Genomic DNA, 16212 nt, shown 5'->3' on the forward strand with positions numbered 1-16212 from the left:
GATAAATCTGTTCTATTTTTGTGAGTGGATTACAGCAGGACTTGACAAGGTTTAAGTAGATGTTGTGTACCTAGATTTCAGCAGTAAGTGGGCTTATCTTTGTGGACCTGATCTAGGTATCTAAACCTCATCTGCAGCATAAATAGGACATGTTGGAGGGACAGGTTTCTGTCTCAGTGGCTACCCCTTCTCTGGAACAGCCTTGCCAATCTGCATGAAGTAGACAACTTCTTCCCTAACACAATTCAAGCATAACGTGGACCAGTGGTTGGGGAATTGGAAATTTACCACTGGTGTGGCACCTATGTCTCTTGTTAGACAGAGACAACCTGTAAATGTTTTACCACCCATACCTAAGCTTTAAATATACCCCTTTAAAATGACCCTAGGGTATTAAAACTTGTCAGATCCATTTAGGATGCATGGCTAGTCTTAAAAAAAGCTCCATGGGATTGTTAACCTGTTAATCACCTGTAAATCTACAAACTTTACTACCAGGACATGGGTATACAGTAGAATTGTACATCAGAAATTGTCTTGTGTAGACACTGCAATCTTGAATACTTCCGCGGTGGTGCAGCGGTAGCGTTGTTGCCTCACAGCAAGAGGTTCTCCCATTCGATTCTCGGTTGGAGTGCGGGAAGTGCCTTCTGTGTGGAGTCTGCATGTCCTCCCCGCGGTTGGGTGGGCGTTCGAAAGACATGCGTAAATGGGTGTGCCTTTGTTGAAGGTTGATCGTCGAGCTGGCACCTCGGCGTTCATGAAAATCTACTGCCAATCATTAGCGGACTGGAGTTCCGCTGTGGCGACCCCTAACCGGGAAAAGCCAAAAGACAACAACAAGACACTGCAATCTTGAATGTATAGTAACTATCATCACACGGTTCTCTATATACCTACTTGTGAGTTACATAATCAGAAGGATTTGACGTAATTAATAATTTACTCATCTAACTGTACTTTGTTAGAATACAGTACACTTTATGGATTTAGTAATGAAAACACTACAGCTTCTGCAGCCAAACATTATTAAGTTACTAAAGTCACCTCTGTATAAATTGGAATGTAGCTGACTATTTAAGAGGGCAGAACCTTGGTGCAGCATTTGCTATTGCTGTCTGGTAGGGTTGGTTCTCCGGTCCATTTCATGGCTAGAGTGCCTTTTGTGTGGAATCTGCATGCTTTTTTCTGTGTCCACATGAATTTTTAGTGGATGCTGTAGTTTCCTTCCGCTGCCCAAAGACATGCCATTAATGAACTAAAATTCATAGTAGGCATGTGCACCATGTGTGAATGGACCTATATCTGTGAACATCCTGACACTGACTGGCATCCTGTCTAGGATTAATGTTTGTGCCCACTAAATGCAAATATAGACTACAGCTCACCCATCATGGTGAATTAGATAAAGCAGGTATCAGAAAAACAAATTAGTGTTTGTTTGAGGTACAAACAGTGTAGTTCATTGGTTTTGCTTCATGCAAAAACAAGTTCAGCAATAATGGCTACATTTTATGTAGCATAGCAGTTATTCATTCACTGAATCTGTTACTGTGTTGACTTTATTGTAAATGACTGTATAAAACCTGTAAACAGTAAAGTAGGACAGTTTTCTTAAGTTGGTGCTTAGTACCAAGTTTAAAGGAAAAATACTGGCTGTGATTATATAGTTGGCTCTGCATTCATTAAGGTTGTTTTTCTGTTTTCATTGCAGATCATGCTAGTTCTCCACTTGCCAGTCCAATGTCACCACATTCTCTTTCCTCCAATCCATCTTCTCGCGACTCTTCTCCCAGCAGAGATTTCTTTCCTACTGTCACAAACTTGAAGCCTCCAATTACTATTCACAGAGCAGGAAAGAAATACGGTTTCACCCTTCGAGCGATCCGAGTCTATATGGGTGACAGTGATGTGTATTCTGTGCATCACATGGTCTGGGTAAGTTAAGATTATTTTTTTCCTTAAATTATTCTTCTGACCTAAAATTTAAGTATTCACTGTTTAGGTTTGTGTAGGAAACAGATAAACGTTGTGTGACAGCTGCTCCTTCTTGTGCTTACTGTGTCAGTGATTGACCTATTAGATCGACAGTCAGTTGCTGTCAGTATCTTAACAAATGACAAAGAGTAGAGTACTTTATAGATGTGATAGTTGAGTAGACACAAGTATCTTCTTTTAAGAAGGCTATGTAGTAAGTCTCATTTATTTATTTATTGACTGATTTATTGCTCTTTGATCACTATGAAAGTCTGAGTAAGTGCCCATTTTTAGTGAAGGCCCAGGGAGAAAAGCTCAAAGTATTATAAAAATAATTTAAGAAAAATAATTTTACAGTCTTCAAAAATAAATAGAAAAACATTTACAGTTTAAGTCCAAATTAGACATAATGTGAAAACATTGCTGAAGAATAGATAGGATTTATATGGCAATGATTTAAAGTTTTAGCCTGCTTCTAGAGAAAACAAAGGAAAGTTGGTATAATACAAACAAGAACTGTAGTATGAAGTAAGAGAAAAAAACAGGGTTATAGCATGTTTAAAAAGAGAGTCGGGAGAGAAACTGAAGTAAGGAAGTGAGTGACGAAGGGAGAGTAGAAAGGTGTAAGGTATGAACAGGCACTTGTTTGTATTTACGGACATAATTTACCTTGAGGCTGAGCTAGAACAGAGCCTGATTTTGGCTAGGAAGTATTTCAGAATAGTTTTAAAGAACTGGAGAGAGGGTATTGACCTGATGGATACAGGTAAGGAGTTCCAGGTGTTAGCAACATGGTATGGGTACAGACCGTGCTGATCAGATTTGATAGGTTTGTGGACAGAGAGGAGTTTTTGGTCATTGGATCTTATTAACAAATTGGAAACATAGTTGCACAGAATGTTATTCAGTGCTGAACAAAAAGATGGATGCCGAATAATTTTATAGGCACTAAGAAGCTGTCTATATGTTAGTTGATGGGATAGATCTAACCAATTTAGGCTTTTTAACGCTGTACAGTGGTACGTTCTGAAAAATGTAATTGCTTCAAATTTAGCCACTTTATTATATTACTGTTCAAGTTTTGATTTTCGGGATGCCTGAAGGTTAGTAAGGATGGGAGCACCATAAACTAGTGAGGAGAGAAGGTGAGTAGAAGCAAGTGTGGCTTAGTTGTATTAGTGAAAATGATTTTGGCTCTGTAAAGCATCCCTAGTTTTTGGTGAAATGTTTATGCAATTTTGTATGTGCAGGTCAAATTTAAGATTATCATCCTCTATCATCCCTAATAATTTGCTATGACAAATGACTTCAGTGGTTGGATTGTTAAGAGAGGATTTTAAGGTTTGTTTTTTTCATGAGAGAGGAATCGGGGGAAGAAAATAAGTAATTTTTTGGATTGAGCATGAGTTATGAGTTTACAAAGTCAAGCTTCAGTATTTGTTTGGGAGATGTGCCATGTTGTTAGATTTGCATATGTGAGTCATCTGCATTTTGTATTATGAAGGCATGTTGTGTGGAAGTGCGGAGAGTGCTGGTGAGAAATGTTAAAAAATCACTTTGTTTGTATCCCACCCACTTCATCTTCAGGCCATCCAGCATTTTTTTCAGCAGTCCCTTTATCCTATTGAAGACCTGTACTGGTCACCTGCCAACTTTCCCTGGAAACTTGGTGTGTGTGACACATGTATATAGCTAGCATTGCTGAGAGCTTTCTTCATTTGTTCATTTGTTCGTGCCACTCAGTGCAGTGGTACTAGAATAATTTCATCTGCATCATGGCTTATATCTTCTGACATTATAGTAACAACAAATACATAAAATGGATATTTTTTCTCCTTTATTAAAAAATAGAATATCAAGGAGGTCAAAGAGCAATAAGAAAAAGGATATCATTCTTAACAATATATTGGTGCTTTCCTTGTTAAATATCAGTTATCTTATCTTTTTATGTTTTTTTTTTTTTTTTTACTCCCCCCCCCCCCCAAGGGTTTGCCATTCCACAACATTTGTTCTACCAGAACAGAAAGTGTAAGGTGGTGAGAATTGACAGATGTAATTTCTTGTAGCAAATGGTGATGGTATAAAGAAATGTAAATCAAACGATTCTACCTTTACTGAGGGTTATGCTAGTATTCAGACAACTCGCAAATGTGGGATTTGAAGCTAAGACGTAAGAAGTGGCTATCCGGGTTCCTATCAGAAGACCAAAGACTCACTTTGTTGAATGCGTCTTGATCGAACTTCAAATGTCGAAAATGCAAAATGACGAAGCGGCATATAAGCAAATTCTTTCCCTGGGAAAGAAGTTGCTTGGCCGCTTCTGTCACTTTGCCGTTGCCGAGTTGGTATATTTAAGTAGAGGGCGTGTGGGGGGCACAGCCCCCCACTTTATGTAATGTTTGAATGTTTTTTTTGGGAACATGTTCTGGTAGTTCGATGTGTTTTGAATTCAAACTTTTGAGTTCGATATAACAACTTTCGATCATTTGATCGTTCATTGTTATAATATAGACCCGGCTATCCCAGGGGCAAGCTACTAGGTGGTGTGATGAGCATTGTCGAAGTGTTGATTAGTCCCTTAAACTTAAAAGCATTATAAGTAAACATTCAAGCAATGAGACCACAGTCAGTATTTGTGAGGAGCTGTAAAAAAAAGCTGTTTTTTTACAATTTAAAAAGTTCTTTGTGTTGTTTGTTTGGAGGATTATGGGGATATTGCTCATGGTACCAACCAACTTTACTACAGCTGTTATTATTTTAAGACATAACCTTTTATAGAAAATAGGTCATATATCAGCAGCAGAGAAAGAAAAGAGTCACAGAAGACCCAAGAAGTTTCCAGATGTAAATAATGGCGGTAACAAGCCCACAGTTCTATTCAGCAGGATAAAATATTCAGCTGTAACAACTACTGACAGTCTCAACCTTAGCCTAGTATGATGATTTTACAATTTTAAAACCCAGCAATACAAAATAAGGATGCCAAGAGAAGTAGTGTCTATGGAGTACCCCATAGAGTTTTTTTAAAACCAGGTGTACCAGGGCCCGTTACATGTACCACAAGATATTGATTTTGTCTGTTTTTTCAAGTAGTGCAAGAGTTACAAGACAGAAGAGCAATGCTGCTGCATCCCTTTCCAGATGAAGAGACAAGGCATTCTTTTCAAGGTTATTTCAGGTATAAGGAGGAGTGCCAGTAGAAACCCATTGCAGATCTCACAAACCTGAAACATTTCATAAAACTACATTTTGGATGTTGAATTTTCATACATTGCTTCCTATGCTAAGATAGAACCTTTTTTAGTATCTCTGAAAATTCAGGATTCGTACTTGCCCCTTCACATTCACAAAGCTCAAATGTAGTGCCTCACATTTTGTAATGGAGACTTCATCTTTGAATTTATCTACTTGCCATTTGGCTTTTTGCTAGTTTATCAAATGCCATAGTTCCATTGTTTGCATATATTAGTTTAATTTAGATGTACATTTATTTACATCTGGACAGTTGTACTACACATGTAGACACTATTCAGAATTTGAACATCAGTTGTGGATGTTAAATTCAAAGGGTGCGGCTGCGGGAATCAGTTGAGTGGGTAGGATTAACTAAAATGGGATGGGGTCCGATTATGGCAAGTCAGTGACTGCTTAGCTGTAATTAAAGAAAGCTAGGTTCAGTCACTTTCATCCACAAATAGCCTTAGTACCCACTTTGTTGAATGTACAGCCTCAGATATCTTATTGAGATCAAATAAAAATGGTAATCACATTAATGTATTTCAGCTTGTTGTGCTCACCCACATACTAGCCCTGCTAAGCCAGATCAACAACTCCTTAACTGTGACCAAATGAATCAAATGACAGTAAGGACAGTGTCTTCCACAGACTGCTGCCTTTGTATGCAATGGTTACAATCAGTATATTGACAGTGTACACTTCAGATGTCTGATTGTGATGAAATTAATGAATACATTCACAAATAATAACTGCAGTATTGTATTTCAGTTCAGTGCTGTCAAACGCATATAGAATGAACCACATAATATTCACATATTGTATTTCTGCTCACTGTTGTCAGACATACAGTGCAATACATTGCAGTGCAATACATTGCAGCCCCTATATACACATCTGTATGCGCTTGCACACACACACACACACACACACACACACACACACACACACACACACACACACACACACACACACACATATTCGGGTATAATTTAATAAAAAATACATGCCACTCTACACGCTGGCTGGAAGTGGCAACCTCAAAATCATACAGAGTACTATTTCATTACAAAAAAATGAGTAAAATAATTTTCCCACACTTTCCTAATCAGAATCCATTCTCAAGTGTTCACTTTTAGTGCAGCATGAGCCAGTGAGAAAGGCTGCCCACTGTGTTATCTAGCAGCTGAAACAGCCACTGAAATGTCACCTGTATTCCTACCCAAAATTGCAGTAAAACTTAAAATAAGGAGTAAAGTGAACCAGTTCAACTGTATCTCACTGCCAAATTTATTCAAAATAAAAGACGAAAAACATATGAGATCAAGCTCTTTCGTCTGGATCAGTACCAGGCTTTTTCAAGATGAGTTTGCACTCACAAAAACACAGATTTATATACTACAAGTAATAATATCACATGATCAAATGTGTTAACAGCTTAGTTGATAGGCAAATAAATTAATAGGCAAATACATTGTTAATTGGTAACCTAGTGCAAACAGAACCACTGAGCCATGCTCTTAAAAAATTGTAAGCCATGCAGTGATAAAAACACTTCTGTAGAACAATAAAATGTTAAAAAACATTAAGAAACATTGATAAACATTAAAAAACATTGAAAAACATTAATGCATCATTAATCAATCCTAAAAATCTTTTTTTTAAATCTATGTTAAAGTGGGTAAATGAATAAATAGAACCTATAAAATCACAGTGTGTGTGTTCAATACACTTTTTTACTTTTTTAATTTCCTTTTCAAACTCCTATTTACACTTTGACAGTGGTCATCCTTTTTATCAGAAAAAAGGCATAGTAAAAGGACAGTTAATACATGCCTCAAGAATGTGTAGTACGGGTGAATTTTTTCTAGAAGAGGTGGATCTATTAAAGCAGCTATTTGGAGAAAGAAGGTACCTGGCACTTTTGGTTGATGAGTTAGCCAAGGAGGTCATTGCGGGTAGGCACGATGTATATTCCCCTTTGTTGGGGAAAGGGACAACACAGAATATTGGTTCAAAATCTTTGGGGAAGTTTGATTCTCACAATAGCTTTGTGTACACTTTTTCAAAGGATTCTTCCCAGGTAGAACAGTCAATTTTAAGATTTTGGCCTATTCTGAAACAGCATGAAGAGCTCAAGCAAATAATCAATGAGCGTCCCTCATTTGTTAGAAGGAAGGACAGGAATCTCAAAGGGTTATTTGAAGGGAAACCTAGAGTAGGTGGTAAGTGAATTTGCCCCAAACCTGGGACCTACAGTTGTGGAGCATGCAAGCAGTGCACCTATGCGGTAAACGATAGTGTATTATTCATCCCGTCAAGAAGATTTAAATTTAGGGCTGAATATTACTATAACTGTGGGGTGAAGGGTGTTGTGTATTTGGGTTTTTGTATACAATGCTGTAGTTTCTATGTGGGTAAAACCGAGAGAACCCTTAGAAGAAGGATTTACGAGCATTTATATGAAATTTCTAAAAAGAAGGACACTAATGCTTTCTACAAACATCTTGGCACATGTCCTAACATGCAGTTGAGATTTATGGTTTTAGAGCAAGTTCTGCAGGACAGTAGAGGAGGGGACTGGGAGGCCCGGCTTGAGTATAAGGAGCTGTTGTGGCAACTTAAACTGAATGCCACAAACCCCCCAGGCCTGAATGACAGTGTCAGCATTGCTAGTGTCCTTAAATTAAGAAGGGCTAAATTATAAATTATAAAATTATAATTTATAAAACTACAGTTTTTATGGCTGAGTCCATTTTATACAACAGATAGTTTTATTTATTTATCAACTAATAAATTTCATCACTTTTTGTAGGCATTTTTTGCATAAAGTGTATTGAACACAGACACTGTAATTTTATAGGTTCTATTTATTCATTTACCCACTTTAACAGATTTTTAAAAAAAGATTTTTAGGATTGATTAATGATGCATTAATGTTTTTCAATGTTTTTTAATGTTTATCAATGTTTCTTAATGTTTTTTAACATTTTATTGTTGTACAGAAGTGTTTTTATCACTGCATGGCTTACAATTTTTAAAGAGCATGGCTCAGTGGTCCTGTTTGCACTAGGTTACCAATTAACAATGTATTTGCGTATTAATTTATTTGCCTATCAACTAAGCTGTTAACACATTCGATCATGTGATATTATTACTTGTAGTATATAAATCTGTGTTTTTGTGAGTGCAAACTCATCTTGAAAAGGCCTGGTACTGATCCAGGCGAAAGCGCTTGATCTCATGTGTTTTTCGTCTTTTGTTTTGAATAAATTTGGCAGTGAGCTACAGTTGAACTGGTTCGCTTTTCTCCTTTGCTCTGGATTTTGGTATTCATTGGTTTGCAGTTTTTTTTGGTTTCTTAAAATAAGGAGTAATCACCATATTCTCAGTGGGATGTACATATTAATGCTGGATTGCTTTAAAAATAACCCAGCCAAGTCTATTGACTTTTTTCTACTTCTATTTTTAAGACAAAACAAATAATTAATACAATAAGACCTTTCTCTGATTCCTTCCTTGATATGAAAGAATTGTGTCCTAACCAAATTTCAAAATATGTAGGTCTCTCCTTTGTTCTTCCTCTAGTAGTTCAGATATTGAGAGCAGACTTACAATAGTTGTCTTTTTGGACCCTACTTTTATCATCTTACGTTTCAAGGCCTATGGATTCCAGCACAAATAGATTACGTCGAAGGAACTGGTTGATTTTTTTGACAGTGAAATAATTTAAAATGACCTTCAAAGCAGGGGTCCTTTAGGTAGCAGTGGACAATACAGCAGCCATGTGTATGAAATGTATAGAAAACAATCCCTGTCTATACCTGGGTTGTGTTTACCATACCTTCAGACCATTTGGCAACTGAAGGGGGTATTTCTTTATTTGTTGGTTTCTGGGAATTGGGCTAAAATTGGCAAACTGAGAGCCTTATACTCCATGTTACACTAAGTAGGACCAACTGTAAGTTTGTAGCCTGTTATGAGACTGTCTTTATGTCTCCTGAGTACGATGTAAGATTCCTAACTGAACTTAGACAATAGACAATAAACTAAAATTTGACATTCACATATCCATGACCATAAAAAAAGTCCACAAAAAACTCGGAGCGTTATACAGATATAAGCAACTTCTCACCAAAGCACCAAAGATTTCAATAGCAAATTCCCACCTTATCTCCACCCTACTTTATGCCTCTCCCAATATATACCAACCTAAGGCAATGCGATCTAAACAAGCTAGAGACCTGCTACAACAAAATCGCCAAATTCGCCATAGGGGCATCCTACCGTAGTCACCACTGTCTCTCACTTGCTGCACTGGTCTGGCTTGAACTCCCTCACCTCCTTCAATGATATCAACTCTCACTCACCCACAAACTAGTAAACCATCCACTAAATGTCCCATCCCTCCAGAATATACTCCAACCCTATCGCACCACCAGACCACTAAGATCCAGCAACAAAAATCACTTGCAGATCACTAAAGCCAATAACTCTGCTGGTGAAGCACTATTCTCTTGCACCATAGCCAAATTATGGAACTCCCTCCCACCCACAATTACCTCCATACCATCATGCACCCACATCAAAATTTTACTAAAAGGGCACCTAAAAACATGCTGGCTATGCCCTTGCAACTCGCACTCTAATATCACCCACCCCATCCAACCACTACCTTTCTTTCCACTCCACTAACTACCTTGATTATAGCAAGCTCAGATGCTCATAAGCCTAGTACTTATTATACAACAGGAACTTCTTATTGTAACATTTGCTAATGTCTGTTATGTACTTCACAGATAAAGATTCTAGTTGTCTACTGATGTACTATGTTCTTCATCTGTAAATATGTTGCAAGTAATTGCTATGTTAAATTGTTAATCGCTATGTAATCCAGTGTAACTACTGTCTGTTTATTTTAACTATGGAGCTTTTCTCCCCGGGCTTCTGCTGAAAATGGACCTACGTCCAGACGGATACTCCCGGTCAACAAATATAAATAAATAAATAAATAAACTGTACTTGATAACTCCGGATAAACAAGAACTCTATTATTTTGGAAGACCACTCAGTAAACTGGAGTACCTATACTTCCAGTGCAGGAGATGCCCAAAAGTTCTTTGATTTAATAAGCAAAAAATCTCTTGACCAGATTATTTATAAGCCCATAACAGTGCATAATATTCTTGACCTGGTCCTTACAAATAAAGCTTCTTGATGGACTATTCCTATGGCATCTCATTCCCTGTTGAAGTCAGATCGTAAGCTACTGACTTTCACATCTCTAAATCCTGTCCAATCACTGTCTTAGAGTTCAAGGATTTCAAATGTACTGACTTCATCAAATTTTATGATGAAGTTTTAAAATTCACTTGTAGCAGCATCAGCTCCAATGTTGCCACAGGCCAGGTAGCTTCACAAAGGAGCTATGTGCTCACTTAGATAAATGTATAAAATAATAAGTCCCAACCAGATCTAACTGTAATGGGTAATTTTAAAAACAGTCTACTTTGGTGATTCACCAACATAAATAAACTCTGCAAAAGAAAAAAAAAACTCATTCAAGTATATAGCACATCAAAAGGTTAAAATACTAAGGATAATATCAGAAATATGATTAAAACCTGAAAATTATTATTAGGTCTACCACATCAGCCCATTAACTTTGTTTAGCATCTGACATTTTCAAGATACATGCAAACAAACTCATTACATAATTTTAAAAAAACAGTCTACTTTGGTGATTCACCAACATAAATAAACTCTGCAAAAGAAAAAAAAAACTCATTAAAGTATATAGCACATCAAAAGGTTATCATACTAAGGATAATATCAGAAATATGATTAAAACCTGAAAATTACTATTAGGTCTACCACATCAGCCCATTAACTTTGTTTAGCATCTGACATTGTCAAGATACATGCAAACAAACTCATTACATAATTTTAACCCAGAGATAGCTATCCAGAGTCTACTTATCCTTGAATCTCTCAAACTCTATCATCATTAAAGATCTTTTAATGAAGGTGCTTTCTAAGACCAAAAATACTTCCTTTGTGGAACCTGTTAATACACCTTTCCCACCACTGACCACAGGAATTATAGTCCCAACAATCTAACAAATCTTATTCACAAAGCCATGGAACATATTACAGATGACCTTATAAACTTTGTTATTAAAAATGTCATCAGACTAGACCTTCTGCAGTTTGGCAAGGGTAGATGCTGTCTAATAAATATGGTTAACTTTGAAAGGGTAACCCAGGCTGTCAACAGCAGTCATACTGTCAGCTTTGCATTCATTTATCTGCCCAAGGCATTGGCGAACACCCGTCATTCTAGTATAATTTGTAAGCTCAGTGCATTAAAAATAGATCCCTGTGTAGTAGAATGTGTAGCAAATTGTCTAAAAGACAGAACCTACACAGTACAGTAAGTGAATGCATCATCCGAGTGTGTGGAGGTGACTAGCTATGTCTCACAAGGCTCAGTGCTGTGATCTCTTTTGTTCAGGATTTCCATTTCTGATCTCTAAACCATAAACAAAATGACTTTTGGCTAATGAGTCTTGAAAAATGACAGCAAATTGGGAGTCACTGTAAGTTCCCCTCTGATGCCAAAACATTTTCAGTAAGAACTTACATTCATAAATACCTGGAGTACTAAAAATGTGCACAAATTAAATGCAGAAAAAAAGTTCAATATTGTCAAACTTGGCAGACACTCTCTGTTCCTGGTATACAGAGTAAACAATACACTACTTCAAAATGAGAATGTTGTTGGTGACCTTTAAATTTGAGTTGATAATTTAATCTCCTTTGAACATCATGTGATGACAATGGTCAGGATGCTTTTCTACTTAGCACAGCTAATTGCCAGATGAATGTCATCCAGAGCTAAAGAAGTCATTGCCTCTATATTCAGCATTAACTCTTCCAATTGTAGAGTAAAGTGACCCCCTTTGCAATATACCACATTAGACAAGTCAGGGAATTAAATAGATCCTTAAGGCTCCTAGCAGAGATCTTCACTGACCTAAAAATCTTGAGCTGTCAGGAAAGACTCGGAAGTATTGTCTGTTTATTCAGTATCTTACAGCCTCCTGTGAGGATACATGTACCTTGCCATTATGAGACCCAGTGGTTTTGGATGTTTTGTGTCTATACAAATCAACTAGACTATAATATGGAGCTAAATTTTCAGATAAGAAAAACAGTGGAGAAATATACCCGACATGCAGCACTTGCCACAACTCTGAAATAGACTCCCTCCTGCAAAATAAGAAGTGTGATGCATGTCTTTCTTCAAACAGAACCTGTGTGATTTGACGCATGTTCATAAATTCTCCCTGGGCTTGTGGTCTAAGGTCAGTATGGTCACAAGACTTAATTGCCTGAATTTACTATAATTTATATGATAGCAAACAAGGTGCTTACCCATTCTTAGCATTTTTGCAGACATACACTCATATTCTGAGATCAGGCTATGTAAATAAACTTTTCCTTGCAGGTCATTTACATTCCAAGCCAAAAGAATACAGTTGCATACATTGTAATGAAAGGGGGTTGCCATAAGCCATGAGTGGAAGCTAGATACACAGACCATTCTTGTGAATGCAAGAATGTGGAATCTTCCAGAGGTAGATTTGTTTACTTGTCCAATGTACCATCAACTTCATGTTTTGCTCCACATATCTTCTCAACTTAGTCGTTTGTAAATATTTCTTGTTTCTTTTTATCTTTAAACTGTTACTAAAAGAAAATAACCTGAGTAGCTCATTGAGTCATGTGCCTGTAGTTTAGTAGTAGCACATGGTACAGAGCATTGTTGTTAATAGGCCTCTTTCTCAGGTCCAGGAAGACTTGCTGTCCCAGCAAGACAGGAATATTCAACAGATGTACTTCTGTTCATATGCTTCAGTATTCATAACACGAGGGGGAGCGCCTCCAGCTGACTCGTACGTCCAGCCAGTATACCAAAGTCTAAATTCTACTGCAAGGTACTTGTGACTGTGCACATCACTCAGCATGCATCAGCCATAAAGAGACGTTTGGTATAAAGCGGATGCCAGCATGTACCTACCTCAGAACTTTTCTGCCGCCTGTCCAACTGCAAGCTGTGGTTGTTGCTTGTCAGAGAACTCTTGTTTGTGCTCCAGATAAGTACCCCGTTGTTTTTTGTTGTTTTTTTTTTCATTTGGCTACTGTGTTGTTTTTTTTTTTGTTGTGAGTGCATGTCAGCTAGGATGGGCAAGTGTCAGTGTGGAAGGCATATTCCACATAAAGACTCCCATGAGCTTTGCTTATTTTGCTTAGGTCCAGATCATAATCACATCCTGTGCTTTCTGCAAGGCCTTTGTTCCTAAACCCTCCATAGCTGCCTAGCATCCCTTAGGTTGTATTTACAGGATCAGCACCTGGAGCGCTTAGCTCGAGACATGGAACCAACGTCGGGCCCTTGAGAAGAGCTGCAACTCAAGAAGGTCAAAAAGCTTCAGCTTGATGCTGCTCCCTCTACTCCAGGCTTCCCTCCTGAGGCTGATGTAGGCCCGGAGACTGCTGCAGAATCTGCAAAGCCTCGTTCAACTGGTACCATAGTGGAAGCCATCAAGGAATTTGTAGGCATGTCCCAGAGGGATTCACAGTCGTCCGATTTGGGGACCTGGGGGGAACCACAGCTGATTATCTCTGAAGGCCTGTGTGGCATCACGCAGATTGTTGTACATGAAGATGTTCCTACAGATGTTGTGGAATGCCACCTGATGTCAGGCCCTCCTACCTTTCATCACCTGGCTTCAGAGGCTCCATAAAAGAAGAAACTAAACACTAAACATGTTTCTCTGGCTCCTCAGGACCAGGCTTCTGATCAAACTCCTGACTGGCAGGCCTTTACCCAAGGCCTCTTTAATGCCTTCATGGCCATCCACCAGATGTCAGCCACTTCTTTTCCAGCACTGGCCCTTTCTCCTTCTACCCATCTGAAGAGGCCTGTAGAGGATGTCTCTTCTAAGGAGGATGATTCGTCAGGCGGTGAATCTCTGCCTACTCTACTCAAATTACTTCTCCTCAGAGTTATGCCTCCTCAGAGGAGGAATCTAATGGTTCAGATCCCCCTGGGGAGGATATTTTCTATGGAGAGACCATTTTGAAGATGAAGGACTTCTTTAAGTGGGATTGCTGCCAGGTTTCTGAGATTCAGAACCCGGTACTGTGACCTCCTACAGATGGAATCCCCTAATCCTTCAGCCATCCATCCAGTCTTGCTGGTCTTCTTGGATGCTTTTACTGCAGCTTCCAAGTCCCCAGACTCCCAGCCCCCAGCTCCCAAGCACCCTTACAGAATTACAAGGTGCCTGAGGATGGCAAGTTCCTTTTTAAGGCCTTTAGAGCAATGAATTATCAGACACACATGGCCATATTTTCCCTGGCTCTTATGGCTGAGGCACTGAAACTCCTGTCAAAGTTTCCAGATTCTCCCAACAAAGCCAAGCTTTCCAGCATTCTTAATTCCTGCTCCCAGGTTACCAGCCACTCCATCAAATGTAGATGTTCTTCATGTTTCACTGTTGCAGTCATTACACTTGGGTTATCCTGCTGGCAGGCTACCCTCAGTCAGCCTGAATTCAAATGTCTAGGTCCGGCGTCGGTTGCTGTTGCCTCTTCCCTGATGTCAGTGCGCCATAGGTATAAAAGATGCATCCGACGCCATTTTCTTTGGTCTTTCTTGCCGCACGGTGCCTGAAGCATAAGCAGTTCGCAAGTGCTGGTTGGCCGACTCCTGAGATTTTCGTGTTCGAGTTTCAGATCTGAAGTATTCATTAAAAGCTAAGTTCCTCGTTGGGGAAACTTTTTTCTTGCTCCAGACAGATGTCAGAAAAAGTTAATAATTGTATTTCTTGTGGGAAGCAAATACCTCATAAGGACTTTCATTCTTACTGTATTCCTTGCCTAGGCCCTGACCACGACGTTGCTAGTTGTCGGTTTTATGCTAGATTTAACCAACGCACTATTAAGCGTCAGTGCAATTTTGCATTTCACTATTTTGGTAGAAGATTTAATTATACGATGTCGTCAGATAGCCTTCCGACTACCGGAATTCACAAGAAACGCAAAGAAAAGGAAAAAGACAGGCATCCGAGGTCCAAAACCAACAATGAGGCTTCTTCTAAGCCAGTCGCCGGTTCGCCGGTTCTCAGTAAGGCGCCTTCGCAGCCCCTGACGCCTGCTACTTTAGACCCGCAGGCCGCTACCGACTCCCACGTGAAGTCAACTAGGCCACTGGAAGCTCAAGGTATTGGGCCTTCGGAGACTATTCCCTCAGATGGGTCTGGAGCCGCTGAGCAGGCATCGGCTTCTGAGGGTGTTTTCAGACCTACTCAGTTGTACATTAAAATGACTTCAGCTTCAAAAGCAAAGGATAAAGCACCTTTAAAGACAAAGAAACAAGTACAACAGCCTCATGGACAGGCCTCCATGCCCAAAAAACAGATGCTCAAAATGGCCAAAGACCTAATTACTTTGATCAGGGGTTCCTATCCCCCACCAGATAAAAGGCAAGAGACAGAATATGAATCTTCAGATCAGGTTTCCATTTCATCTGATTCCTCTTCTGATCAGGAATACTCTCTCCCTCCCTATGAGGATTTTGATGCTGAAGAATCTATCCCTTCAGCCTCCCCCCCTGAGTATTACTCTTTTGGGGAAACTTTGCATACCATCAGGGAGCATTTCCACTGGGAGAGCCAAGATTTTTCAGAATCTAAGAAAAGGCTCAGAGACTTCCTTTTACTACCACAACACAGGCCCCTAGCTATTCCACCTGTGTTAGACATTGTAGATGATGTATTTTCAGAGTCCAGTCTGACCCCTGACTCTTTACCTCCAGCTCCTGTTAAGCTGGACAGGTACTACAGGATTCCTGACTCTCATAAATTCCTTTTCAAAAACCCTGCTGCTAACCCAGAAACTATCTCTCACGGTCCTAAAGGGGTCAAGGCTTCC

At 39.0% G+C, this 16212-nt stretch overlaps 1 protein-coding gene across 7 annotated transcripts in view; it reads left to right on the top strand.

Annotated features, from left to right (window-relative positions):
• The window catches only part of MAST2 (microtubule associated serine/threonine kinase 2), a 2532505-nt gene that overhangs the window by 2434797 nt on the left and 81496 nt on the right, over window positions 1–16212 (top strand). For all 7 annotated transcript variants that reach the window (XM_044085935.1, XM_044085937.1, XM_044085936.1 and 4 more), the window contains one exon: window positions 1715–1938. In XM_044085935.1, coding sequence (XP_043941870.1) covers window positions 1715–1938 — 224 coding nt within the window. The remainder of the gene's footprint in view (window positions 1–1714; window positions 1939–16212) is intronic.

Source organism: Protopterus annectens, chromosome 10.part0, assembly GCF_019279795.1.
Source record: "Protopterus annectens isolate FY-2018-M chromosome 10.part0, PAN1.0, whole genome shotgun sequence".
In the NCBI taxonomy this organism is placed as follows: domain Eukaryota; kingdom Metazoa; phylum Chordata; order Ceratodontiformes; family Protopteridae; genus Protopterus; species Protopterus annectens.